A 27,977-nucleotide genomic window follows, 5' to 3' on the forward strand; every position below is an offset into this window, starting at 1 on the left:
CTATATTTCTATTATACGAACAGATCTACTGCCCAGAACTCAATTAACGCCAATCACGGTGCACTCTCCGTGGACAGTGGCCAAGACATGACTATGAGCTCCTGTGTAATACTCCTTTCCCTGTCCTTTCTAGGCTAACTGATGCACAGAGGTACAAAGATTCAGGGATGCCGATAATGCTAAACACCCAAAGCCCATCTCTGGGAACCTCAAAATCAGACAGCCAGGGTTTAAATACCAGCTCTGCCAATTACTAGTTCTGTGATTTTGCCAACTTAATTACCCTCTGTGTGCCTCAATTTCCACACTGTAAAACTGGGATAACAATCAAACCTTCCTTACTCGCTTGTTGAGAAGATTGAAGGATTCATTTCTGTAAAACTCTCAGAAAAGAATGTAGCACATTTTGGGTGTTCAACAAATGTCAACTTAATATCAAATTGTTTTACAAGTCTCCCCTCTAATCATCTTATGTGTTTCCTGGCTAGCCTTAGTCCCAAATAAAATCCTTATTTCTCCTTTTATACACTCTTGGGGAGCACCCTTATGTTCCATCCAACCACCTGTTTAAACTGAGGGAGTGGATGTCTCCTAACCACTCCTCTGGGCCATGGAGGGTGCTTCTCCCTTCACACCCCTGGCCCCTGGTCCACAGCTAGCACTCATCACACTAACAGAGTGAGGTGTGAGTCCGGGGAGACAAGCAGGGCATGTGAAACCCTTCCTTTCACTCCAGTGTTGGTCACCATTGGGAAGCACGCGGGATGCTCAGCTCCATGTCAGGAAAGCCCTGTGCATGAAAGGGCAGGTCTTCTCAAGGGAAGGCTCACTGTGGCCCAGAGCTACATGGGACAGGGTGATTCTGTATTTCTGGGACACAGTATCATGACACGCATTTTCCCACAGCCTTGAAGTTCATGGAGAACGTGGCTTCATCAGTAACAAAGAAGACATTTATCGCCTGTATACTCTTTTGTGTCATCTCTCAGTAGGCTGCTGGAGACAACATGTGTATAAGTATTGGAACTCCTTAAACCCCAAAATATATGAAGTAACAAATAATTCTGTGGCTTAACGTTGGTTTAGGGTGACTGTGTAACTGTTCTGACTCTGCTGATGCTAAATTATGGGTATAGGAACTATGGAACCTCCTCAAATATGTTTCATCATAAAACCATCTCTTCTTATTTTCCTGTTTCTTAGTAATTGCCAAAGACTCTCAAATGATGGCTTCACACAAAACAGCAGCTAAAGTTTAAGAGCCCTCTTGACATACACACTGTGGTAAACACTGCACATAATTTCTAATTCTCACAATTCTACAAATCAGATATGAATGTCCCCATCTCACAGACGAGGGAAAAACTCAAAACGAACTGACTCAGGCTCAAGTGGCTCAGTGGCAGCGCGTGCAGGCAAACCATATCAAAAACTACACCCCTTCGTATATGTACCAAATCTCCTACCACCAATTAACACACAGCGGTGGGGTCAAAACTCAGGGAACTCAATACACTTTTCACCTTTAAGGTCCTCCAGATGCCGCTTCTAGCTGTTTTATAAAATCCCGGCTCACTGGTTTCTAACACTAGAAGAAAAGCCCGATTTTGCTATTGTTTGCACAGCAAGTCTGAAATGTTCACAGTGAGATGACAGAATAAATCTAAGATATAAGCAGAATAACTTTTCCAGTTAGACAGACATAATGGTCATTGGGCTATTCTGAAGCATTAAGTAAAGTAATCAAAATAAAATAACGTTGTTTAAGCCTTCTTTTACAAACAGGAAAGTTAAGACTGTAAGAAGGTGCAACAGTGCCACCTATGGGTTAAATGACCTTCCAGGTTACCAGGAAAGATGCAACACAAAAATTGCCTGTAGGATCAGTAACGAGAATCAGATAAATAAAACTTATGTAGCACATGCTGCACTTTGATTCGGGGGAAAGGAGGGATATTCAGTATTTAATCTGATATTGCTAATACTCCTGAATATAAACAGAATACATAGGCTCATGGAAACTCATCTTATAAGAGGAAAGAATCCAGTTCAGCCACTTCATTTTACAGGATGGGAAACTGAGACATGGGATCTGTCCTCCTGGCAATCAGCAGCAAAGCTCTCCTATGCCTCATGTCTTGCACTGTAGCAAAAACCAACAGATCTGTACTAGGCCTATATTCATAAAATTCACGTTTGTATTTTTCCAACAGTAGGTTATCTAACTATCTTGCAAAATACTAAAAGAGCCAGGATATCATACAATTTTGTTGCCATACAAAAACATTTATTTACATAATAAAACAGCATGAGCTTTATTCTCTCTATTAAAAAAGTGACATGTCAAATCAATATTTTGATATTTTAAACCTGTTAAGAATGTAGAAAAAAATCAAAATTTTCTTTAATCACAAAATAGAGGAGCTTATTCCCTGAAAATGATCAATATGGATTTTACTAAACTTAACGGATCTGGTCAGAATCCCACGAATTTAAATGTCTGAGTGGATGGTTACACGGCAACATAAATTCTGATTTGTAACAATACATATTCTGTGTAAATAATCTTCAAGGTCATCTGATTAAGGCAATTTAACAAGTCCCTGTCTCACTAGAATGATACAGATTTCATTAAAACTTCATACTACACCAAAAAAAAAAAACGAATCCTTGTTACTTTAAACCGTATTCAAATATATCATACAAATACATATTGAATATGTATCAGAAATAAGCGACACTCTTTAGTATTCAGAGTTGATCCTTCTAAAATATCTGTCATTGTGACAGCACACTTTTATTAAGCACCTCTTGGGTTCTTTGTATACAAGGTATCTACCTCTCACAGTCAGACAAATTAAACGATATTACTCAAATTTCACAAATGAGGAAATGTACTTAAGCCATGAAAATAACGTACATATTCATCAACAGGAAAGAAAAGAGTAAAGACTTTTCTTACAATATTCACTGACAATCTTTTCTTCCATATTAAAACTACATAAAACCAATTCAGTCTTTGTAAGTATTTCTGTCAAAAAGGGCCACAAGAGAAAAACAAGCAACATCATTAGCAGTGGTTGGACTTTAAGAGCTCACTTCTCTTTTGCACTATAATTATTTTTAATGTTTTGTTTTTAGTGCTTACAGAGCACTAAAATAAAAAAAAAACTTTTTATGTAATTACCTGAGAATTAAAAATTTGTGAAAATGAACAATTTTAATTTCTGCCACTCTGTCTCAACTTCTCAATGGTGTCTCTCCTTTCAAGACCTCATCAGTCTGAGATCACTAAACTCGGCCATTTATGGAGTCACAGGTGTTCGGGTAGCCACTTAACGGGAGGCTAATAAGAGGAGCAATTAAGAATGCATTCTGTGCAGCATGGGTTCCAGCACCGAGCTAGCCACAGCCTGCTGCGTGTAATTTGGGACAAGCTGCCCCATCTCTCAATCCCTCAGCTGCAAAAAAGGAGACACTGATACCTACAATCAAACACCTGCTATGAATTAAAACATGAGGAAAGCATTTTAGCCTTAGGTAGGTGTCCACTCACAGCGAGTTTGGTCATTATGATGATGAGGATGGCTGTTAACAAATTAAGCTAGACCAAACAGGAGAAATCACCTTAAAGGAGAAACATTTTAAGTCAATGAGCATTTCTTTTTGGATGAATTGCAGAATATTCTAATGATTTTTTAATAAACCAAATTTTGTCCATTAATTATAGATTTACAGGTTCATGGACAAGTCTCCAGAAAAAGAATTAGAGGCCTCTTACCTCTGTAAACTAAGAAAGTAAATTTTTAAAAAAATCACAGAGGAGATTATACCTCATTTGGGAGAGGATGTGCTTAGCATGCATGAGGCACTCAGTTCAGTCCCCATTAACTCCATTTAAAAACATTGTTTTTAAGGAAATGGAAAATTAAAGCAAAAAGATGGAGGAATACAGAATTTTTTAGAAACTCATCTCAGATTTAAGATGGGGAAGAAACCATCCATTTCTCAGAAGAAATCTTGAGGACTATGTAAACTGGATCTGAGATGTCTAGTCCTTTAACATTATTCAAGAATTCATATTACCAAGTCTTAAAATTACCTGATAACACACAGTGGTGATACTGATCATAACAGCTGCCATCACGGATCGAGCTCCGGCTAGGACTGCTCTGTTCTGACATCTCTGCCCCTCAGGCCTCACCAGGCTGAGAGCACTAAATTCGGTCATTCAAGAGCATCTTTTGTAAGTCCTCCATTTGTGCTTCTGACTCTCCCCTCACCAGCTCCTCTGAGGGAAGCACTGTTATCATCTTTCCCACTCACAGATAAGGCCACTGAGGCACAGAGACTAAACCCGTTCCAGGTCACATTGGCATTAAAGGACGTCTGTATTTCTGCTGTTTGCTTTTGAGAAAGGAATCTGAGATATCAATTCAAGGCAGACTGTTAAATAATCAAGTCTGTCAGGTCTTCACCTCAAAGAGCAGATTCTATAAATTCCTGATGTAGGATGAGGCTGCCGCCACAAACTGACTCAGCTTGAAATTAATATCCAAGATGAAGCAGCGGATACACGTAAATATTCACGATTGTCAAGTCTGTTCACGGGTCTGGGCCCTTCACTGCCTGAACGGGGGTGCAATCCCCACCCGTGTCTGGGAGAGAAGTGCGGCTCTTCCCCGGCTCACCCAGGCTTCACGGGGTATTTCCCCCCACAGACTGGCCTCAACGATTAAAAGATCTCAAGATTTTTACACCATGCAAATCTAAAAGACATTTCTGCAGATGGAGCACTTTCTCAGGCTTAAAACTTTTTTGCCTACACTCAGCCAGGGGGAAAAAAGAAACATGACTCTACAAAGTCTCTGACCCGCACCACTCACAGGAGTAGAACGGCCAGAGCAGAAGATGGTTCTTCACATTGCAGGATGAGAAAAAAATAAAGATGCCCCAACAACAGGCACTCCCAGAGACAGTGCTCAGCAGTCTTCTGCACACTCACGGTTGTGCAGCCCTAATCACCTTCTATTTCCAGAACACTTCATCACCCCAAAAGAATCCGCCTATCACTAGCAGTCACTCCCTAATCCCCCTCCAACCAGCTCCTTCCAACCATCACCTGCTCTCTGCCTCTGCATGTGCCTTTTCTGGGCATTTCATATCACTGAAATCAACAATATGTGGCCATTTGTGTCTGCTTCCTTTCAATTAACATGCTGTTATCAAGTCTTGTACATTTTGAAGTGGTATCAGCATCTCTTTTTTTTTTTTTTTGAAAAATTTAAAGATTATTAGAAGGTGGTAAGTACTATCAAAAAGAGTAGAGTGGAGCATAAGTGATTGGGTTTCAAAGGGAAAAGTGTGGGTTGAACAGTCAGGGTGGACTTCCCAAAACAGGTGGCATTTTTCATTTTCCTCTTCTTTTTTGTCTTTTTTATTCACTCTTATGTGTGAATAATGTTCCACTACATGGAGATACTACATTCTGTTCATCCATTCAGCAGCTATTTATGGACGAGGCCAGAAAAATGAGTGTAAGAGGTGACTAGCATGGATGGCATTGAAGCAAGGGGCAAAATGTGCTTTCAAAAAAATCCAACAAAGAGAGGCACAAGGAAATTCAGTGTGTTTCTGAGCAAAGTGCTTGCTTGCTTCGGCAGGACTACCGTGCAGGGCTGGGGTGGATATTGGCAGGAGTCACGGTGAGGGAGTCAACTAAGACTCCCCACTGCAAGCAGCTCAGCCAATCCTCCTCCCTCATCCTGTATTGTTAGAGAAATGTTTCTAGGTTACTCTTATTTCAAGTAATAGCATTTTAACTGCACATCTGATCATCTCCATCAGACCACATTATCTCCAAGCCACAGAAAATCATTCACTGACCGGAGCAGCTCCAGGACATAAAGGTGAATGATCAGGGAGTCCTGCAGCATTCCAGCCTGCAGGCACAAACCCCACATGTGCCCTGGTGATGTCCAGAAAATAAAATGCATGGAAATTTCTCACTGCTGGCACACGACATCTGCCCTCAAATTGCCCCAAAATCATGCTGGCAAAGCACTACTCAACCCTCTCACTATAAAAAAACCAAAAAGCTAAGAAGGCAAATTTAGGCTCTTCCATTGAAAACCAGCAACCATCACTGCAAGTATCTGAGCAGGAATGCTCCTGACTTCGAAAACCACTGTGCAGATACTTTTCAAACGTGAAACTCATATATGTATTCCAAATAGATGATATTGCAGTAGGATTTTTCTTTTCAAAATTTCCAGTTGCAACATTAGCACAAGAAAATTTATGTTTAGGCTTTAAAAAAATCATTTATCCTCCACTTTCTTAGTTTTGAAATTATTATTATTTTATAAATGGAGTTATGCTGTGTATTAAAAACCGTTTGATTTCTGAAAACAAGACTTTTATGACCTCACTATTTCAGAGCAAACTTTAACGATTCTTTGAGAGGTGGGACCTGGGGCGCTCACTAACAGCTCTTTAAATACTGACAAGGATGTGCTATTAAGTAATGCAAAGGCTCTAACTTCACATTAGCTCAGAAAGCAAAGAAACTACACCAAAGACTTCCTTAAATATTTTATATATTCGTATTCTTTTGAATATTAAAATTCTTAAAAGAGGATTTTTTTTGAAAAAGACAACAGCTGTTTTAAATTTCCTCTCACCAAGAAAGCAATCTTTATCAAGAATAAAAACCCCTATGGAAATCAAAATGACAGGACGTTTCTAGCTAAGTGAACATCCAGATCTGAACACAAACCTAAATCCAATCAGATCTCACTCGAACGAGCTCAACAAAGTCCTGGGCAACCCTGGAAATTAGCTCTTTTGTTCCAAATGTTGGCTGAGCTAAGATCATCAAACAAGGAAGGGAAAGATAGAAGACGAAAGTCCACCTGGCAGCCTCCATCAGTTTTCTTCCAGCCACAAGGTGCCTCTAGGGCGGCCCCGCTAACAAGCCCCCCATAAAGAAAGCCGGCATCCACACTGCCCCTGCCGTCCCCAAGTAGCCCCGATGCCCATATTCCAGCCTGTGAATGGTCTTCTTATGATCCCCCAGTTGGTGGCACCCAACCCCTCATCCCCGCTACACACACAGAGCCACGGCAGCCTTCCCAAATCAGAAATTTGATTACATCAATCCCACTTCAAATGCTTCAGAGGCTCCCTGTTAGAGTTCTAGCCCCACCCCAGACACTGCTTGCCCAGCCTCACCTCAGTACACAGGTTCCCAGTGACCTCAGGGGTCCCCTGACATGCTCCTACCTCTCACTTGCCTCCAGGCTCATTTTGGCTGTTTCCCAAGGAAGCCTTCCCTCCCTCCAACCTCCATAATTTGTTCCTCTCTTCCTAGAGCTTTCTAGGCTAAGTCAACTTCTGACAATGCTAAGCTCTCAAGAAGCAAATACATTTTGCTTATTATCGTGGCTACACCCTCTCTCCCCTATACTCACAGAAGTGCACGTATTATGAATAAATGAATGACGGGTTGGATCTCAAAGGGACAGACATACCTGCTCTCGCCCATCCCGATCCTTCTGTCTGTAGAATATCAGAAGCAAAACCTGAAGTACCTTTCCTGAGGGTCACTTTCTGTTGACACCCTTCACTGCCTACTGTGTCAGTTCTAGTAAAACTCAACTTATTCCAAAGCCCTACACCACGGACTGTCTCCAGTGTCCTCCCCAGCAGGGGCTCCCTCCACCCTGGACTGCACAGGGCACTCTCCCCGGGTCCCCACGCCAAAAGCCTCCAGGCCTCTGCCTGGGCTGCACCTGCGACCTGAGCCACATTCTTGACTCCTTCTCCTGGCTGACTCTTACTCTGTCCTCCCAAATGAATTTAGAGCCCATTTCTTCCAGGAAGTCCTCTCTGATAATGTCCTTAAGTCTTGTCTGGGCTCTATCTATAGCAGCAATATATGGAGACCAACTGGGTGCCTGCTCCTAATAAGACCACGAACCCTTGGGGGCCACGTGGGAAGGAGTGAGAGATTACAAGACGGGTGGGGGAATCAAAAAGCAAAAATCACAGCCCAAGTCCCAAATTCAAGGATACTTTCTCAGAAAAAAGTATAAACTATTTCACACGTGTGCAATTTGGCTACAATTTTTGTGGCTTGTGGACAGCAAGAACTTGGTGTTCTAGTCCAAAACTTAGGTTACATGCAAAGAAATGTATATATTCATATCCAAAGGAAACAAGAGCTGCTCAACAACAGTTTGCAGTTAGAACTGAAAGGAAATTTGATAAAGGCAATCTCTCTCTCTCCTTTCTTTTCTGGAATCATATAATTTTAGAAGTATTTGCGTGACTAACAGATGGCTACAGCCCGTGATTTTGCACAGGAGTGTTTGGGGCTTAGGAAGCCCAGATTAGATTCACTCTGTAAATGCAATCACACCAACACACTGATAGGTGCCGTGGTGGTGAAGCTGATGTTCCAAAGCAGGCAACCTTATTCTGTAAGAGAACTCTAAATAGAAAGCAAGAAATGCAATGTCCTATACTGAATTTCATTTGCTATATGGGCCATTAACTGATAGTATATCTTGACTAATGGAACCCAAAAATAAATTGTCAACGTCGGTTTTCTTCATCTGACCGTTTTATGCTAACTTTGGATATTAAACACTCACTCCATACGGAAAGCTCAGGCTTACGCTGCAGCACAGTTACATCCCGCGGAAGAAAGCTGACCAAGGGAGAACTGGAGAGTTTCTGTTCAGAAGCTGCAAAGTCTGGTTTTGCACCTGTACATCATTTGCAACCACGTCATCTTCAAAGGAGTTAGACGTTACCTCTGTGGGGCGAAAAGCACTGCGTGCTTCAGAATCATCAAAGAACGCTGAGCTTTGTGAAACAGTCCTGAGGCACTTAAATCATACTTTTTCTGAAAGGCTCCAAAACTGACCCACTTCACCATTCCAGGAATAACAGGGAAGTACTGGAAACAGTAGAGAGAACATGACCTTGAAGTCTGACAAGGCCATGCTTGAATCCTGCTACAGCATTTACTAGCCGCTAAACAAACCAATTCCTTAACCCCTCTGAGAAGGCTTCCCAATCTGCAAAAGGGGGCTGCCACCGCCCACCTGGGAGGCATGGATGTGAATGCAACACGCAAGAAGGGTGGCCGACTGGTACCTGACACGGGGCCTGGCTAGTTTCCCTCCGCTGCCCTTCTCCCCCTTTAAACTTGCACTGTTTCCCCGGTAACGATCAAGCCCCCAGAACAGACTACCCGTATCTTCTGTGTATCCCTGGATACATGCCTTACCCTTAGGAGGCCAGAAAAACAACTGCCTCCTTACAAGTCACTAACAATGTTCTTAAGAGTCTGGGTATAATTAACTCTATTTCTCAGGGAGACTACTCCAGAACTTTCCAAGCACAATTCTCCAGGTTGGCTCCCCTCCCTTTGCCCATCCCTTCTCACCTCAGATCCTCTGTCTGACTGCCTTCTGTTCATGGGAAAGAGAGTCCGGTAAGGTGGGGACTCCCTAGGCCTCCCTCCCTCCCTCACAGGTGACTGTGACTACATTCTCCCCACTCCCCACTCCAACTTCAGCTTCTGAGGACTCTACCCTCCCAGACCCTGCAGCCTCTGCACCTTCCCAAGACGCACATGTGGCCAAGACCCTCCCTGCAGATTTCTTCCTGGTTGGCCCTGCCCACCCCCTGGCCCCTTAAGGATAAATAGCATTGCTCTGAAAATGGCAAACGCTGCTAACTGACACACCAAAGCTGCATGGTCTGGGCTTTCCTCCAACCCAGGCACAGCCCTGCCCCCCCTCAGCCTCAGTCTGCAGCCCTCGAGAAGATCTAATTCACATGCAAGGCTGTGAACAGCAGCTAAGAATGACGACTCCCAACGTGTATCTCTAGTCCGGCTCCTTCACTTGAGCCCCAGGCTCATCGACCCGAGTGCCTCTTTGAAGTCCTAACTTGGATGAATAATGGCATCTTAAAAATGCCTCATGTCCACCATTTACTCTGGAATTCGATTCCAGGCAGGTATCACCCAGACTCCCCATTTTAGTAACAGCCCCAGCACCCACCTAGTTGTCTGAGGTCACATTCAATTTCCACTCTTCCCTCCCCCCGGCCCTGCCCTGCAATCAGTCCTGTTATTTATGACAATAAGTCCATCTCAATTGTGGTTCTGCAGGGACCATGGCCGGAACCCCACAAGCTCACAGCATGGTGCACTGAATAACAGTCCTCCGTAGGGTGCTCCCCGGCGGGGGAGGCATCTCCTGCCACTGGCCACCTCAGAAGGCACTGGATTCTCACACAGAAGGCCCAGGAGAAGGGATTCAAGGTTCTCCCGTGGTCTCAGCTTTGAAGGGCCTGAGGTCTGGGGGAGCTCCTAATAAGCAGAAACACTTGAAAGTGAGCAGATGAGGATGAGGGAACCCAGGCAAAGCTGTTCTCACTCCAACTCCTGGGCTCACGGGAGCCACGGGAAAGGCCTGTGTCCAGGGTACAGCCTGGCCATCACAGATCCCAGCCTGCAATTGCCAACCCGGACAGCCTAGACTCCATCTACTTGCGACACTTACTTCTGTTCTGTTCACCACCCAGAATGTGATGGACTCATTCAGATATTCTGGCCTGTCTCAAGTGAGACAAATTCAGTGAAAAATGAAGTGTCCACATTTGGACTAGAGCATGAAATGGAAACAAGGCCTCATGGTCAGCATGATGGTGGAGGCCACACCCTTCCACCGGGTGAGATGAACCAGGGTAGGGGTGAGAATCCAGGGTCCTAGGTCGGCCAAATCATCTTCCTTCACGGTTGTCTGGGGTGTTGGAGACTGACTACCACAAACTAACGACACGGCCGTCAGTGGTGAACGTCAGCTGCAACAGAAACGGATTCAGCTATTTACTACCAACATGGGTTAAAAGTAAATCCCTGGGTAGGGAGGTCTGCACGGCTGCTGAGGCAAACCACAGACCCAGCTCTGAATGCCCACTGGCTGAAGCAGAGAGGAAGCTATGGCCCTTTTAGCTGTCCCTGTGTCCAACAGATCCAGGTGAGCCAGCTACTTAGGAGAAGGCCATGTTGTCCTGATACTCAGAAAAACCAGCCTCGTAAAGGGAACAAAATAGTGGCATGGATTTTAGACCCAATTCGGCCCCTTTATGAAGGCAAAGTAAAGTAAATGTCACGGGGAAGTTGAATGCAAAAAAAAAAAATTAAAGAACCAAACGGTGACTGCTTCCTCCAACAGCGTCCCCTGCAGATGCTCACCCCCGAGCCGGCCACTTCCTCACCAGTGACCGCCGGCCAGGAAGCGCCGTCACGCACGTCACACAGAGACAGCCAGGAACCGTGGGCCGAGCACGTTTGTATAAAAGCAGGAATCGTGCAAGTTGCCGCAGATTTTGACTTTCCAAGTTTAAATACTCCATGAAAAGAATCCCTCAGCAGCCGCCTAAATCAATTCGCATCTCACTTCTTCAAAACAAAGAAACAAATTTAATAAGGGCGCATTTGTCACCAAATAAAAGGAGGACCAAACAGGTTCCTCAAAGCAAGGATTTTAACAGGTATCAAAAACCAGTGGGTAATGTGCAGACAAAGTAAACATTCCAAAAATTAAGAAAATACAAAATGACGAGGATAATGCATGGATCAAGACAGCTGTTAAGTTTTTGTTTTTTAAAATGATTGAGACAGCACGGATGGCAATCTGGCTATTTCCAATGCAGGATGTGCACAGCCCACATTTTCAGATGCAACAACATGCTCACTGGGCAGTACAAGTGAAAAAGGAATAAAGAAAAAGGAAAAGATGAAGACAAGAAAATTAGAAACACACAAGAACAAAAATGATTTTGACAGCATGTACAAGAATTTACGTGAGTGTGTGAGGCCAGGGACACGGGGATGGTGAAACCCACCCTCACCTCCTGCTCCAGGGAAAGCAGGGGCCTGAGGGGAGTGGTGTTGCCAGACGACCCCAACGTGGTCAGCGCCCCTAACCCAAATTCCACCTACAAGCGTCTAGGCAGATTTTGAGCTACAAATTGTGGTCGCATTTCATTCTGGACCCTTTTACTCACTTCCACCAAGAATAGCAGGAGAGAATTAGGCTCTGCTCCTGCACCAAAGCATTGTTTAAAAAACTAATGACTGTGGAATACTAAAAGCAACAATGTGGTAAAAGTGACTGGAGGAGAATGTGCTTGACCTGAGCTCACTGGCCGCGTTATCTCACTGACGTTCAGATGCTGGCTGAGCTCTTATGGTACCAGGACAGACAGACCCACAAGGAGGGAGATTTAATGCGCTGCTGTATTTTGATGCCGGGAGCCATGCCTGGTACATGAGGTTCTGGGTAATCAATGGTGACAGTGTCAAACACTGTGGGCTAAGTACACATTCGGCTACTCTGCCAAGTCCTAAGGGCAGACTTCAAAAGACAAAAACAAGCTGGCATTCTTTGGTGGCTCTGCAGACTCAGAGACAAGCATTTGTTGAGTAAAAATGTCACCAGTGCCTCCTATGACAAAAGAGGAGGCACTGGCGTGGGGGCTGGGGCAGGGCTCAAGTCTTCCACTGCTCACTCACCAGTCTGTCCAGGGGGAGAAGGTGGTCCCTGCTTACGTTGCACCGATGCACCTACCTTGACTAATGCCTGGGGCCTCAGCAGGTGTTGACAGGTGAGGTGAACAGAGCCAGACTCGGGGTAGCACGGTGCTGGGAGCTATGCCCTCAGCAGTGCCCAGGCTCCTAAACATACCAGCACATCCCCAAGAAGCAGAAGGGGAGTGCGGGCATGTAGATCACAGGGCCCTGTGAGGACAAGCACAGATCATGGCCATGACAAGCCTCTCCCCTTCCTTAAGCCATACAGGTATATCTGGGAGGAACAGAAAATTCATCCAGAAACCGCTAGGTGGGCTCTCGCAGGTGGGACTCGGGTCCACTTCTCTTCTCACTCACAGGGCTGGTCTAGACATTCTTTTTATCAATTCTCAAGCATCTTCTCCTCCAACTTACCAACAACCAGAAAGTAGGATCTGATCTTAGGTAAGTTCAAGAATCACAGAGCACTGCCTTCACGGCGGGCCCAGCAGCATGTGCCAGGTTCTCGGACCGTCACCTGTGGGACCACCATGAGCCCTCTCCAGACACAAGGACAGAGGCCATAGGACGGGGGGACACAGCTTCTCTTACTCTCCCCAGCAAAGGGGGACCACTTCTCGGCAAAGACATCTCACCCTCTTCTGCCCGAGGGACAGCACGATAGATACACCGGGAAACAGAGCAGAAGGTGGGGGGGTAGGCAGCCCAAAAGAGCTCGTCTGTACTTCCGAGGCAAAGTGGAGACTTTGACTTAATCACAGGGACAAACTGAGAATGAACATTTCCCTGCTCTGTCCCAAAAACCGTGATACGCCTTTCCCTGCATAAGGAGTTCATTCGGAAGTCCCTGGCGGTGTTTGTGATGTCCTAACGTGGCATGGTGGCTGTCGGGCAGGAAGAGACTGCCTGAGCTGAACAGGTGCTGGGCCTGAGAGGCAGGAGACACGGGCTCCAGCCCCAGCTCAACCAGTGCCTCGTTCCGCCTCTCGGGGTTAAGCATCTCATCCAAAAGGGATGAGACTGTCCCAGGACAGGCTGCCCAACAGAAATGAAATGAGAGCCATGTAAAGAAAGTTTCCCAGTTGCCACGTTTAAAATAGTAAACAAAGAAACAAACCAACAAACAAAAAACAAATACTAGAAACTGATTTTAAGAACAGATCTTACTTAATCAACTGTATGTAAAATACTATCATTTTGACATGTAATCAATGTAGGAAGTAAAGAGATAGTTTATATACATTTGCTAGACAAGCCTCAGCGTCTGATGTGCATTTGACCTACAGCATATCTCAGCTCAGTCCAGCCTCCTCCCCAGTGCTCCTAGCATCAGTGGCTTTGGCTACTTTATTGGACAGCAACCCCAGGGGTCCCACCATGGTCATGGCTGTAAAGCGGGAGTAAGTGTCCACACTAACCCTAAAATGATCTCTCTGAAACAAAGGCGGATTCACTTTGAAATATCTGTAAACCAGCAGGCTGCACCTCCCTCTCCCCTTGGCTACAAGACAGAATTCTTCCTTGCTGATCCCTTTCTGGATGTAGGGAAGAAATCCGGCACAAAGCCAGGGTGGACTGGCCTCCAGGTAAACTTACCTGCTGTCTGTGTCCAGTCCCATGAAGTCCTCCTTCTCAAACGGGATGCAGAGGAGGGGAATCTTGCCCCAAAATTCTTGTGGCCACCATCCAGCCACTTGGACTTGAGCAAGATGAAGAGTGACTCAGTGAAGTCCTCGATCCTCTTCTCCACCACCCTGCAGTCCTCGTAGATTGAAGGACACGTCGGTGAACAGCTGCTCGGCTACCTCCCCATGCAGCACAAAGACAGAGAGCTGAGAGTCATTAAGCGGGGTGCCATACAGCCCCTCTGCACGTGCAGCTTCTCCAAGGCCTTGGCAGAGAGACAGTTGGTAATGGTGACAAGGCCCACGACTTTGTGGTGTGTCTGGAAGACGCTCCACCCATTCTCGGGCACATAGTGGTGCCTGTAGTGGATACAGAATGTCCACTGGGAGCCGCATGGGCTGATATGGCTCACCGAGGTGAGTAGCTGATAGATGCAAAAGAAATTCTCCTCTGAGATGATCTCCATTGGTTGGACCACAACGGGACGAGTCTGGTGGTCCTCAGCACACTGCACGTAGTCAGGGATGCTCATGTTGCTGGCCCTGCCGAGAGGGGTGAGGAGATCGAGGTACATAATCTGCTGTGTGCTACGGGCCCATCTGGGTTGCTGTGACCTGGTGTGTACCCGCCAGAAGGCAAGGGAAGCCAAAGCAAATCCGGGGGTACAGTTTGTCCTCAGAGTCTGCACATGGCTAATGTATCTCGGATCATATTACCCAGCTTTTGGTCTAGGCTTCCTGCCTCTGCAGAGAAGGGTCATTTCTTATTTTGTATTTCCAAGCACCTAGCAAGGCCCTGATGCAAAGTCACTGCTCAAAAATGCTGAATAATAAATGAACAAAGAAAATGCTTTCCTCAAACCCCTTCAGCAGAATATAAAGAAAAGGACCACAGTAGGATCAAAAGATCTGGATTTCTATCCAAATTATTTGATCCCCTAAGCTTCATAATAATGGATAAGAAAACTTGCCTAGGGGAAGAGGATACAGTTCAGTGGTACAGCACATGTTTACCATGTACGAGGTCCTGGGTTCAAAACCCAGTACCTCATTTTAAAAAATGAAACAAATAAATACACCTAATTACCCTCCTGAAAAAGTATTTTTTAATTCAAAACTCAAAAGACACCTTGCAATTGACACAACATTGTAAACTTGACTATACTTCAATTAAAAAAAAAATCCTTGCCTTACAAGAATATATCTGAATTATGGATGTTTGCAAATGTAAAATGTCTAGGGTACCACCTGCATAAAAAGAGGTGACTGTACAAATGTACTATCCCTCCTTAATGTGCTATACTTCCTTTCGGGGGGTTATAACCTCTCAGAGCTAATTTTCTCAGATTAAAAAATATAAACATTGCCTGATTCTCAGTAGTGATGAATAATCAGATAAGCCAAAGAAAGCATATGACCCACAGAGTTTACTCAATAAATGTTTGTTGAATGAATGAATAAACAAGCAAGTGAATGCTGCTCCCTGCCACAGACCATCATAATGGTACTGCCTGGAAATCCCAAGCCCACGTTCACCCTACTCTGCACTAACAATGTGGGTGACCTGGGCAGGCCTGTGTGCTTCTCTAAGCCCCAGTTTAATCATGAATAGAAATGAGGGCAATAACACAAACCTCAAATTGTTAGTGAGTCAGTAATGAATTGTACCTCACCATTGCAAGATGGAACCATGAAGGAAAACTGGGCAAAAGGATCCATAAGCCCTCTCCATATAATCTCTTACTACCACATGGGAATCTACATTACATCTCAAAATAAAAAGTCTAATTTTTTAAAGAGGTTATTGAGGTTAGGTGAGCTCACTGTCTCAAATTAGGAACACACAGTACAAATAGGTCAATGCGCAGCCCATGAGATACACTCAGTTATCATTCCCACTGAACCCACTGGTACCTCCAACTTCAGAGCAAGAGAATGGGTCCTCGTGGCAACAGGCCACAGCACCTGAAGCTAACAAAGCTAATGGTGTCCATTTCAAAGAGCCCCTGAAACCACCCTTGTTCTAATTTTCTATTTGTAATTTTTTTCCTTTTCATTAAATAGAAACTCCCAATTCCATAGAATACTTACCAGATATCATGATGGCAGCCCTTCAAAGCCTGACCAAAGAGATCATGATGGCAGAACTTCTTGGTGAAACAATAAAATGAAAAGCTATTTCCACAAGACCTCTGAGTAAATCTACAAGGGAACTTCATCCTGGACTGAGGAAGAGGACTGGGGAGGAGGGGGTAATCTGGGGCACAGAGAACTATGGGCCACCTGTCCCACAATGGGCTTTAGACTCACCCTCACCCTCCAGGAACTTAAAATACACACAGACAGTCTGCTATGGACAAGATTTTTTTTAAACAAATCCCTGAATCCCTAGCAGGTCTTGTTTCTACCGAGACACAAATGGTTTATGTGTATAATGTTTCACAAAAGCCTTAAAATATTATCACCCCAACTTGACACATCAAGAAACTGAGGTAGAGAAGTTTATCACATTCTACAAGATTAGAGAGAGGCCACGTCAGTCACCATATTTAAATCCAAGCCCCTGCTCCAGTGCTCACACTAGAAAGTGTGACATAATGCCCCTTTCCTGCCCTCTCCCTGCAATCAATCTCTGAAGAGTCTTTTCTGTTTCACCTGGGAGCACAATCACATTCATTTTCCACAAAGAGCTATGTCACTCCTTGGAGGACTTATCAAAATCTAAAGGTTTGGGCTGAGAGGAGAGATTTGCATTTTCTGTTTCTCAAAGGAAACATGGCTTTAAAAGAAACTGAAAAGTATTTATCTAGTCTAAGCGCTTATTGTGCAGAGAAAGAACCAGAGGCTCAGATGAGAAGAGGAAAGGGCCTTATTAACAAATATTGCCTCATCGCAGCACCAAGTCAGCCCTGGGCCCTTCTGGGGGAGGATCTGGGAGGCCCAGGAGAATGAGTGTAATAAAACAGAAAGAGAAGAAGCATACAATTCCCTGTCTCTACACCACCATACCATGAATTTCCACCAAATTACCCAGTATGGGTGCAGCCAATATTAAGGTTGTCTAAACAGGTTATAGAACCCTGGAATTCTCAACCATAGCTGAAATTCCAAAATTTACTGTGCCTTTTTCCCAGTTTAAGCATCAATTCAGTGGGCACTCTGTACCAGGGACTACAGAGGCCTGAATTTCTCCCAAATACAGATCTCTTTTACCATGTGTGCAAACCACATAAAGGCCACCAGAATAAAAGCACCCACAGATAAGATGGAATTACTGAAACTGAAAGCAGCCAAAGAGCATATATTACTAGGAAAAACGGTGCTCCTATAAATGGACTCATGAACATAGAAAGTAAACTGTGTTTAGCAGGCAGGAAAGGGGGGATTAACAGATACAAATTAGTAAATATAAAATAAATGACAAGGACCTGCTGTATAACACAGGGAACTATATTCAATTTCTTGTAATGAGTTATACTAAAAACAATCTAAAACATATATATACATATGCATATGTTTATAACTGAATCTCTTCTGTACACCTGAAACTAACATTGAAAATTGACTACACTTAAATAAAAAAGAATTTAAAAAAATAAGTAAAAATAAAAGCAACGCCATTAAGAAAAAATAAAAGAACACTCTATTCCCCTTAACTGTATGTGGTGGAGAATTCTGGTTGCAAGCACCAAGTCCACTGGATCACTCCAGCACTGGCTGTCACTCTTTCTGACCATCAGAGAGTCACTTGCTTCACTGAGGTTACTTTTCTCTTCTGTGAAAGGCTACAGTTGCAACTAACGATGTACAGAATCTCATCATTCACAAGTACAACAAGTAGTGAGGACTTCCCATGGGCCAGGCTCTGGACAGATGAAAAGATAGGGTCCCAGATATATTCATGGGTAGAAGAAGTTTATGCCATAAAGACATTAATTCTTCCAGTTTTCATAGACAGATTCATTGCAATTCTGATTAGAATTCCTACCAGATTTTTCTTGGAATGTAACAAGTTAATTTATGATCAGGAATAGCCAAGAAATTTCTTTAGAACCACCACTGGGGAGGGGTGGATAGGTCATTCATTTCCACAACTCTTTCTGAAGTGATGAAAACGTTCTGGAATAATAATGGTTGCACCACTGTGAATATGCTAAAAGCTGCTGAATTGTACCATTTAAATGGATGGAATTCATGGTGTGTGAACTATATCACAATAACACTGTTACATGAAGAAATATTTCTTGACAATTATTTTTCTGTTTATACCACTAGTCTATCACACAATTTAAGAAAAACAAAAAACCAAAACAAACCAAACTGTGCCAGGAGCTCTTTAGGACTGCAATATCCCTGGGTCTCCAAGGCCTCTGGTGGTGCTGTTCCTCTTAACACACACTAGCTGGGCTGGGCTAGTTAGGGACTGTAACTATCTTTTTAAAATCGAGGATCACTCCTTTCACCCTGGGAGAGGGAAGGAAGGAGGATGTCACAGCCTCATGCCTTCAGCTCATTTTTAACAGAACCAAGGCCTGCTTTCACCACTGTAATCACTCTCACTATAAAAACACGTGACATCAACAAGCACAGCCATGATAACACCTGAAAGTGTTAAAAGTACTTACCCGCAGCAGAAAAACTGAGGGAGGAGACAGAAGCTCGCTCAGCACTGAGGCTCCCTTTTCCCGACTCCAACTGGAGAAGCAGGGCGTTACTGCCGGAGGTTCTCAGCCCAGGGAGCAGTGCCCAGGCCACTGAGCTGGTCCTCCGGGAGCGGGAAAGGGAGAGGAGGGCTGCCCCGGGGGGAGGGAAAGGGGAGGGACGCGGGCTGCAGCCCTGCTCGGAGGCCAGCCCCAGCCCCAGCCCCAGCCCCCCACCCCGTCCGGGTCCGCAGTCCCCGCCCGCCCGGACACAGCCCTCCCAGGGGCGTGAACGGGCCGGCGGCCAAGGAGAGGAAGCCAGGGAGGAGAGGACTCGCGGGCGGGAGAGGGGAAGGGGACGCCAGCCGCGGACTGAGGGGATCCCGGCTGGGTGAGAGGTGGTAGGGGCACACCTGGCCCTTGGCAGCTGTGGCCGGGGCGCCGGGGCAGGTGGTGCGGATAGAGGGGTCTGGCCTGAGCAAATCATCTGAACACGGGCTGCCTGGCGCCCTTGGGGACTGTGACAGGCGGACCGCCCACCCGCAACCGCCTGACCACTTTTCCGGGAGCCCCCCACCTTGCACTTCCACAGCCAGAGGCCGCGGCCCCAGACAGGAACCAAAGGCCTACCGGGCGACAGAGTTGAGAAAACTTTGGGCCCGATCCCCGGCTAGGATATGGAGCTTCCAACCAGCGGACCACTTGGCACTGACTGCGCATGCGCAGGAGGGCCAGCGAGCCTCTCTGGGTTCTGTGAGAGAAGGTGGGACAGGGATGGAGGGAGAAGATGGGAGCGGGTGGAGAGGACGGGAAAATTGGAGAGATACAGATGGACACGATGAGCAGAGAGTAGGGAGGGATCTGGAGAGGGGAGGGTCTTAGCGGAGTTGGAGAGAAATAGCTTTACCTCTGGGGCACCCCTAGGCGGCAGACCTGCCTCTGTACCCTTCTGTAACCCTTCAAGTCCCCCAGCTCAAGTTTTACCTCCCTGATCCAGCCCTCCAACGGATGCTTCTGCAGAAAACCTATGGAGATCACACCCATTGCCCACACGTGGAACTGGGTTTTCTCTTGCTCTGAGAACCAAGCACCCACAGGTGTTGTCGCTCAGAACTACCTTGGGAAAGGTACATAATCCCCTTTTACACGCTGGGAAACAGGCAGGCAGGATCACTGCCTTAGCTCCACTGTCCCAGGTGTTGGGCTGGCGGGGAGCGGGATGGTACAAGATCAGAGCCCCAGACAGAGCAGACTGCCTGAGTGTTGGTGCATAGTCCCCATCCCTCCTGGGTAAACCATACCCCACCCTAGTGGAAACATCAAGGGCTCACAGTAGTTCCCTTGGTGTGGGAGAGCTGTCCTCATGTGAAGGAAAAGTCCAGCTGGGCTAACAAGCTAAGTCACAAATCTAAGTGTGATAAGTGTCGGTTTAATGATCTAAATTCTGCTGGGCTATCTCATATATCTGAAGTTTAGTGTCAGTTTATTGGGCTAACAACCTAACTCGTAATTCCAAGCTCAACAAGTGTCAGTAATGTGATCTGCTACAAATTGATAAGCTCCAGTGTACTGATTCCTTGCTTTTTGTTCTTTGAGCCTTATTGGCTAATTCCCCCTTACTTGTAATTAAGCCTTTAAAACCTCATGTGCACGTCTTGGAGGTGCTCAGAACTTCGGAGCAGGAGCCCCTCTGAGCCCACCGGCATAATACTTCTGAGTACACCAACACCCCGATTGGTGCTTTTCTTGGCTGGCCTCTTTCCATAACACTCAGCTCCAGTGCCCAGCTTTCTAGGTAGATAGGAGTGTTACCAAGTCGAAATTCTTTCTCCTCAGTGCAGGACAGGACAGTAAGTTGGGAGACCAGATGTTGGGGCATGGAATAGCAAGTTTCTGTAGACCTAGATGGCAAACTAATGTCCTGGAAAACCATCTCCCCCAGTCACAATTCAGGATCCTTTCCTATGTGCTTGGTTGTTGCAAACTTCTTAGTGTAGGAATTCCTTCTTGTTAGAATCCTTTGTTCTTGCAGCTATCTGCGTGGGTCAGATCCCTGCAAACCTCCAAAAAAACAAACGTTATTTTCTATTCTGTAATTTGCTATCTTTAAATGAATGAAAAAGTGTTAAATATACTTAAAGGACAGAGGCTTCAGAATAGGCTCTCCTGTATATTTCAGGCTCCAGGCAACATTGATTACAAGCAAGATGAAGCCTAGGAGACAGAGCATAGGGTTAAATTCAAAGGAACAGATCTAATATGGAGTCAGATTTGTTCTGTTCTATTACCCGGCCAGAAGCCACTTGAGGATTTAAATCCGTTTAAGTTAAAAATAACTAAAATTTTAAAGGAATTTACATACATATGTGGGAATGTGCAAAGCATATCTGGAACAGCACCCAAAGGATAACAAACAGTGGCATCTCCAGAGAGGGCTGAAAGAACAGAAGATGAGGGAAAACTTCTTTCACTTGTGTATTTTTGTGCTCTGTTTGAGTTATTTTTTAACCATTTGCTTGTATTTCTTTTTCAGTTAAAAAAATGTGTAATGGAACAAAGGAGTAACTAGCATAGCAAATACAGCAGCCATGGAATCACTGAGTCATCACTTTTGATTTAAGCCAGAAAGCATTTATTGACTCTCTCCAATGTGCAGTCGTGTTTTAAGAATTCTTCTAATATAATTATTACTATTACTATTATTACTACTACTACTACTGCTACTACTATTACTATTAATATTATTACTATTATTTTATGAAATAATAACACGGTTTATCTCACCCCTGCCCATGGCTGGTGAAAAACCAACTGAAATTTTCTTGAGTTGTTTTCCAAGGAGTAGAGATGAGTTTATAAACAGAACACATCTTCAGGGTAAAACAGGCAGAGTGCTTTTCCAGCAGGCCAGACAGCTATGAAGGATTTTCAACAGAGGCGCCCAGAAGCTGAGAAAGAAAGCCTCCAGGACACTACAAAAAGCTGCCCAAACTGCCTTCTCCATGGCACTACTGAAATAGGAAAGAACAAATCTGACTCCATATTTGATCTGTTCCTTTGACTTTAACAAAGCCAAGTTAATATGCTCCGGTCTTTTCATGGGTTATGATGTGACAGAGGAGATGGACAGGTCAACAAGGAACCACTCTGCCGTGATTACAGAGCCGGAGAAAGGGATGGGCTGCAAGATGTATGACGCAGCCGCAACTGTGCCCGGGCTTCTAGGCAGGTATCCAAAATCGCCTCAACAAGGTGTCAAACACTTGTGCCCACGTCCTCATCAAAAGACATGTATTAAAGACAAATGGAACCATATAAAAGGCCAATACCCTTGCTGGGTACACCGTCCAAAGAACAAAGTCTCAATTTGACAACTGGCCATCTCGTTTCCCTGGGATTCATTCTTGAAGAAGCTTAAAAACCACTCCTCTGTCCTCAAGAAGTGCTGCATATTTGTCCTATCTTTGGCTCAGGGATGGAACACGTTCAAGTGAACTTTAATGTCTGCACAGATTTGACTGACTTTCTCCAGGTTCACTTGTCCATTCCAAAGAGGCCTGAGCTAAGCCCATCCTCCGTAAGATCTATTCCCTCCAGTGACAGCTCATAGAGCCTGCAATTAAAAGCCAAGTGAACAAGACTGTCCTCAGCTAAAAAGTTCACCCACCCTTCACTGTTTTCTTAATCTCCTCTCCTGGCTAATTGCAATAGACTAACACCTCCCTGCACCAAGATACCCAACTATGTCATTTTGTCTCCCCAAAGAGAAAGTAAGGTCCATAAAAGAGGAGAAAACTACATAGTCACCTCTGAATTCTTAGCATATAGTAATGTCAATAAATAGAACTCAGATTATTGCTACTTTCCTTTAAAACCATTCTGGTTATTTGAATGAGACCTTGGAAGAGAGGTGTTTGCTGTCCAGTATCTTGATCCACAAGACTCTGGAGGCCTTTTTCGGAAAAGCTGTTCACTGATTCATTCAAAACACAACTTATCAATCAAGGAGTAGCTGTGGTTTTCTGCCAGGAGTTTGTGGTCACTCTCATGCCAGAACAGTTTTAACTATATCCTTACTTTGGATTTGTTATTTTCCCCCTCTTCCAAAAATTGACTTTCCTTACTTTCTTGTCTTGAGGAATTTTTTTTTCCTCTTTCACCCTTTAGTAAACCAAGATTCTCAGGACGGGCTAGGCCCATTATATGATCACCCATCCAACTCCTAGTGTGAGAGGCCTGGGGCTAACCTCCTGCCCTCCTGTCAAGGCAACTGAAAATCAGTTCAGGAGCCAACCAGCACACCACGGATTCTAATGCTCACTTATCTCCCAGAATCCCTGTTTTCTCGTTTGTCTTGGCTTCTGAGGATTTCCCCTTTCTTGACAATGAGTTGTGCAGCTTGAAAGATGAGGAAGGAAGGTTTTATTTCTCAATCAGCATTTTAAGAAACTTGTCTAATGAAGGTTTCCAAGAGGTTATACAACCCTCCATTGCCGAGACAGAAAACACACTAGACATTTTCTAAATTTAGTTCTCATGTGCATTTTTTCTTTGCTTTTGTTTTCTTAACTGCTAACAGACATTATTTAATTAAAAAAAAATAAGGCCCCAAAAAGGATAGAACACTGAAGGGGCAAACAAAATTAAAGGGCAAAGACAGAAAAATGATAACAACTCTACAAAGTTAATATAATACATACACTATGTATCAGATCAGCAATTCTCAGTAACAGCTAATTGAAACATGACCATGAGGTAAAATTTCTCACCTGTCAGGACATGGCCAACAGAAAATACAATTAAACCAACAAACTAATATCCTAAGTCTGGCAAGGTACAGAAGGCTACAAGCTAAATGTGTCTTCTTCTGGAAAAGAAGGAGACACACCAGCTCTTCTCTGTGGAGCTGGAGCCCACGGGAGGACGGTGAAGTGAGCTCTGTAAGTACCCAAATAGCAAAGTGAGTGATGAATAAATAGACGTGAGCTTTGTTGACAGTGATGATACTACTATTCATTTGTCCTTTAAAGTATGACTTCACTTTCAGTGATCAATACTTCGGCGTCCTCAGGAGTTGAGATTTTAGGAAAATGCACAGCCTGGGCCCAGAACTCCTCTTTAAGCTCGTGACTCTGCGTAGATATCTCAAGGGCACTCCCAACTGAACCTGCAAAGAGCTGACTTCACGGTGCTCCTCCCATAGCCGTCCTGCCCAGGGCTCCTGGTCGGAGGGTAAGGTCTCCCTGCGTCTCCCAACTCAGGCCCATCACTCACAGATGTGAATGGACCCCTCCTTCAGGGACCAGATATCCTCAGTCACAGAGTACCACCACCCTCAACTGACCTACCAGATACTCACTGGCACTCACTCAGCACTGACTCTGTGCTGGAGACCACGCTGCACACTGCACAGTGTATCTCTCTGGATCTCCACAACAGTCCTGGGAATTGGGTACATCACTGCTTCAATTGATTAGATAAATTGTTTCACTTCCTTGCGTGCGTCATTCAAACTGACACGGCTACTAAGACACAAGCCTGGGCCTGAAAACCACTTGAAAATTGAACACTGCTACACCTCGCAGCCACCCTACTCTGACTCATCACATCACCTCCTGCCAAGCCTTCTAAACTTTTCCAAGCATTCTACAAGACAAATGTGAACTACGAGAGCACCCTACTCTCCTACTTAAAATCTGTCAATGATGGTGCACTGCCCTTAGGAGAAAGCCCCACTGGGCTTGAGCACAGCCTAAGACCCCAGCATCCGTGTTCCCTGTGTGGCCGCGCTGCCTCACCCACCACGCAGCTCTACACATGCCGTGTCCAGGACAGGGATGCTGACTCTGCACAACCCAGGGCTTGTCTCACTCGAACAATGATCACATTCTTCAGTGTTCATCTTCATTGGTGACTCTCACAAAAATGTTTTCTCATGATGAGTCAATATCTTTTTCCTTACAACTTCCCATCATTGATAATGAGCTCCCCCCAAAAGAGAGAAGACCTAATTCTCAGTCTCCTTATCTGTAAAGTGAGAATAACAAGGAAATATATGAGGTTTTAAGAGAAATAATATTCATGTGAGGCTGAGGGACAATTCCATCATACAGTAAGCACTCAATGTGTGCTTACTTAATATTAGTAAGAATATATTGCATTCTAGCAATCTTCAATCAATGTTTTATGACTTTGTCCAACAGACTACTGACAAACTGTTGGACGAACCACTTTGAGCAGATCAGCACTAGCGTACTGGAAGAGGTAAGCGCTGACTCCAGTTACAGCTGCAGCCACCCAGCACTATGGGGCGGGGGCAGTTTGCTCAAACTCTTACATGTTGCTTGAGCATTTAGTCCTCGTTATAGAATAAAGATAGGTGTTCTTTAGTCAAATCTCCTGAAACATAAATCTTCAAAGATTGATGCAAATTAGGTTTCAAGTACAACACTCTAACTAGAATTTATTTGAAAATTATAGTCTTAGCTACTCCGCACATCAAAAGGGCATAATCTTAATGTATCTGACTAAATACACTGAAAGGGTTGTTTAAAAGAAATTAAGAAAAAGCCATTCTGAATAAGCTCTCAGTATCATCTGCACAAAGCCCCACCCATGGGTCTCATTTCTCACTTCCACATAGGTGTTTTCAAGTAGCTTACCTTGGGTCTTGGTTTCTTATAACACGGGGCGAGGAATAGTTGTGGATAGATTTATGTAGCAAATATATACCTAGGGTATTTGCTGTGAAGGAATTCTAGAAATAAGAAGAATGATATATAGTACCACCCATAAGAAACTCAGCCTTTCCTTTTACAACAGCATTAAGAATAAAGTGAGAGATACATTTAACAAAAATTTACAAGATTTGTACATTGAACTTTTTGAAGTATCACCAAAATAAATTTTAAAAGATCTACATACATGGAAGACATTCCATTTTCATGGAATGATTGACAATATTATTAAAAATGTTAAGACTCCTCAAAGTGATCTATATATTCAGTGGAATCCCTATCAAAATTCCAGCTAATTTCATTGCAAAAATTGAAAAACTGAACCCAAAATTCATATGGACGTGCAAGGGGCCCAGGACAGCAAAAACAACCTTGAAAAAGAAGAGTAAAGTTGGAGGACTCACTTTAAAGTGTACTAAAATGCTATAGCACTAAGTCAGTATGAAACTGGCATAAGTTTGGATAAATAAATTTAAGAGACACAATAAAAACCCACGGGGAAAACTTTCATTTACAGACAGTTTTCCACCTGGGGGCCAAAAACACTCCATTGAAAGAATAGCCTATTCAACAAATGGTGCAGGGACAGCTGGGTATCTGCAGGCAAAAGAATCAATCTGGAATCTGAACACCCATATTTTATATAACAAATAAAATTAATTCAAAATAGATCACAGACAGAAATGTAAAAATTAAACTTATAAACTTTCTAAAAGAAGACACAGTATAAATCTTTGTGGGCCTAGGATAGGCTTTGGTTTCCTAGATGCAAAACCAAGAGCACAAGTGATAGAAGAAAAAAGCAGATAAACTGGACTTCATCAAAATTAAAATCTTTTTATTACAAAGGACATCATCAAGAAAGTGAAATGTCAGGGGAAATGGTTATCTCAAGTCAGAGAGGGCGTGCTTAGCAAGAAAAATAAAATAAATCATTACATCTATCTACCTCCCCTGTAAAGAATTTGTTTTAATGTTTAAAAAAAATATAGTGAAAAGACAGTTTGCAGAATAGAAGAAAAATTTTGCAAAGCATGTATCTAATAAGAGAGTAGTATCCAGGATATATAACGAATGCTTTCAACTGAACAATACAAGGAAATAGACACAATTTTTAAATTTACCATGAATTTAAATAGATATACAAACGGCCAATAAGCATATGAAACGATGCTCAGCATCACTAGCGAAATCAAGAACAAAATGAGATCTCATTTTACACCCACTAGGATGGTTATAACCAAAATATGGACAATAACAAATGTCATTCAGGAGGCAGAGAAACCTCATATGCGGCCAGGGGAAAGGGACAATGCTGCAGCTTCTTTGGAGAAGTCTGGTATTTCTTCAAAAGCTTAGAGTTATATGGCTCAGCAATTCCACTCCTATATGTAGAGTCATCCCTCAATACCCTTGGGTGGTTGGTTTCAGGAACCCCACACCCTGGATACCATAATCCAAAGGTGTTCGAGTCCCTTTACAATCAGCCATCTAGATCCATGTAGTGGAAACTACAGATATGGCGGGCCAAATGTACAGCCAAAAGAATGAAAACATATTCTCATAAAAAATTTCACATCAATATTCATAGCAGTATCATTCAGAGTAGCCAAAAGTTACTAACAATATCCATCCATCAATGAACGGATAAACAAAATTACCAAGAATAGGCCCACAAACTTTTGGTCATTGAAACTTTGACAAAGGAGGTGAGAACATACAATGGAGTAAAGACAGCATCTTCAGCAAATGGTGTAGGGAAAACTTAACAGTTGCATGTAAATCATTGAAGTTAGACTACTCCCTCACAGAATATACAAAAATGAATACAAAATGTGTTAAAGACTTAAACATGTAGACAAGACACTATAAACATCTTAGAAGCAACCATAGGCAAAACATCTGACATACATCTCAGCAATGTTTTCCTAGAGCAGTCTACTCAAGCAATAGAAAAACAACCAAAAATATACAAGAGGGATCTAATTAAACTTACAAGCTTTTGCACAGCTATGGAAACAGTAAGCAAAACAAAAAGACAACCAACCTATGGAATGGGAGAAAATATTTGCAATAAATGAAACTGCTAGGGGCTTAATTCCCAGAATATGTAAACAGCTTTTACACTTAATATGAAAAAAAAAACAAACAATCAATTCAAAAATTGGCAGAAGTCCTAAAGAAACATTTCTCCAATGAAGACATACAAATGGCCAGTAGCCACATGAAAAAATATTCAATATCATTATCAGAGAAATGCAAATCAAAACTGCAATCAAGTATCACCTCTCACCAGTCAGAATAGCCATCATTCAGAAGTTCACTGACAATAAATACTGGAGAGGCTGCGGAGAAT

The 27,977-nt window shown here is 43.8% G+C and overlaps 1 protein-coding gene across 1 annotated transcript in view; it reads right to left on the minus strand.

The window, feature by feature from the left end:
• The window catches only part of LOC140687383 (trafficking protein particle complex subunit 9-like), a 136,848-nt gene that overhangs the window by 34,598 nt on the left and 74,273 nt on the right, over positions 1-27,977 (minus strand). Inside the window, exon 4 of the mRNA XM_072943819.1 lies at positions 14,216-14,787. Within this exon, the coding sequence (XP_072799920.1) occupies positions 14,421-14,777 (357 nt within the window). The 5' untranslated portion in view covers positions 14,778-14,787 and the 3' untranslated portion in view covers positions 14,216-14,420. The remainder of the gene's footprint in view (positions 1-14,215; positions 14,788-27,977) is intronic.

This window comes from Vicugna pacos, chromosome 19 (assembly GCF_048564905.1).
Source record: "Vicugna pacos chromosome 19, VicPac4, whole genome shotgun sequence".
Taxonomy (NCBI): domain Eukaryota; kingdom Metazoa; phylum Chordata; class Mammalia; order Artiodactyla; family Camelidae; genus Vicugna; species Vicugna pacos.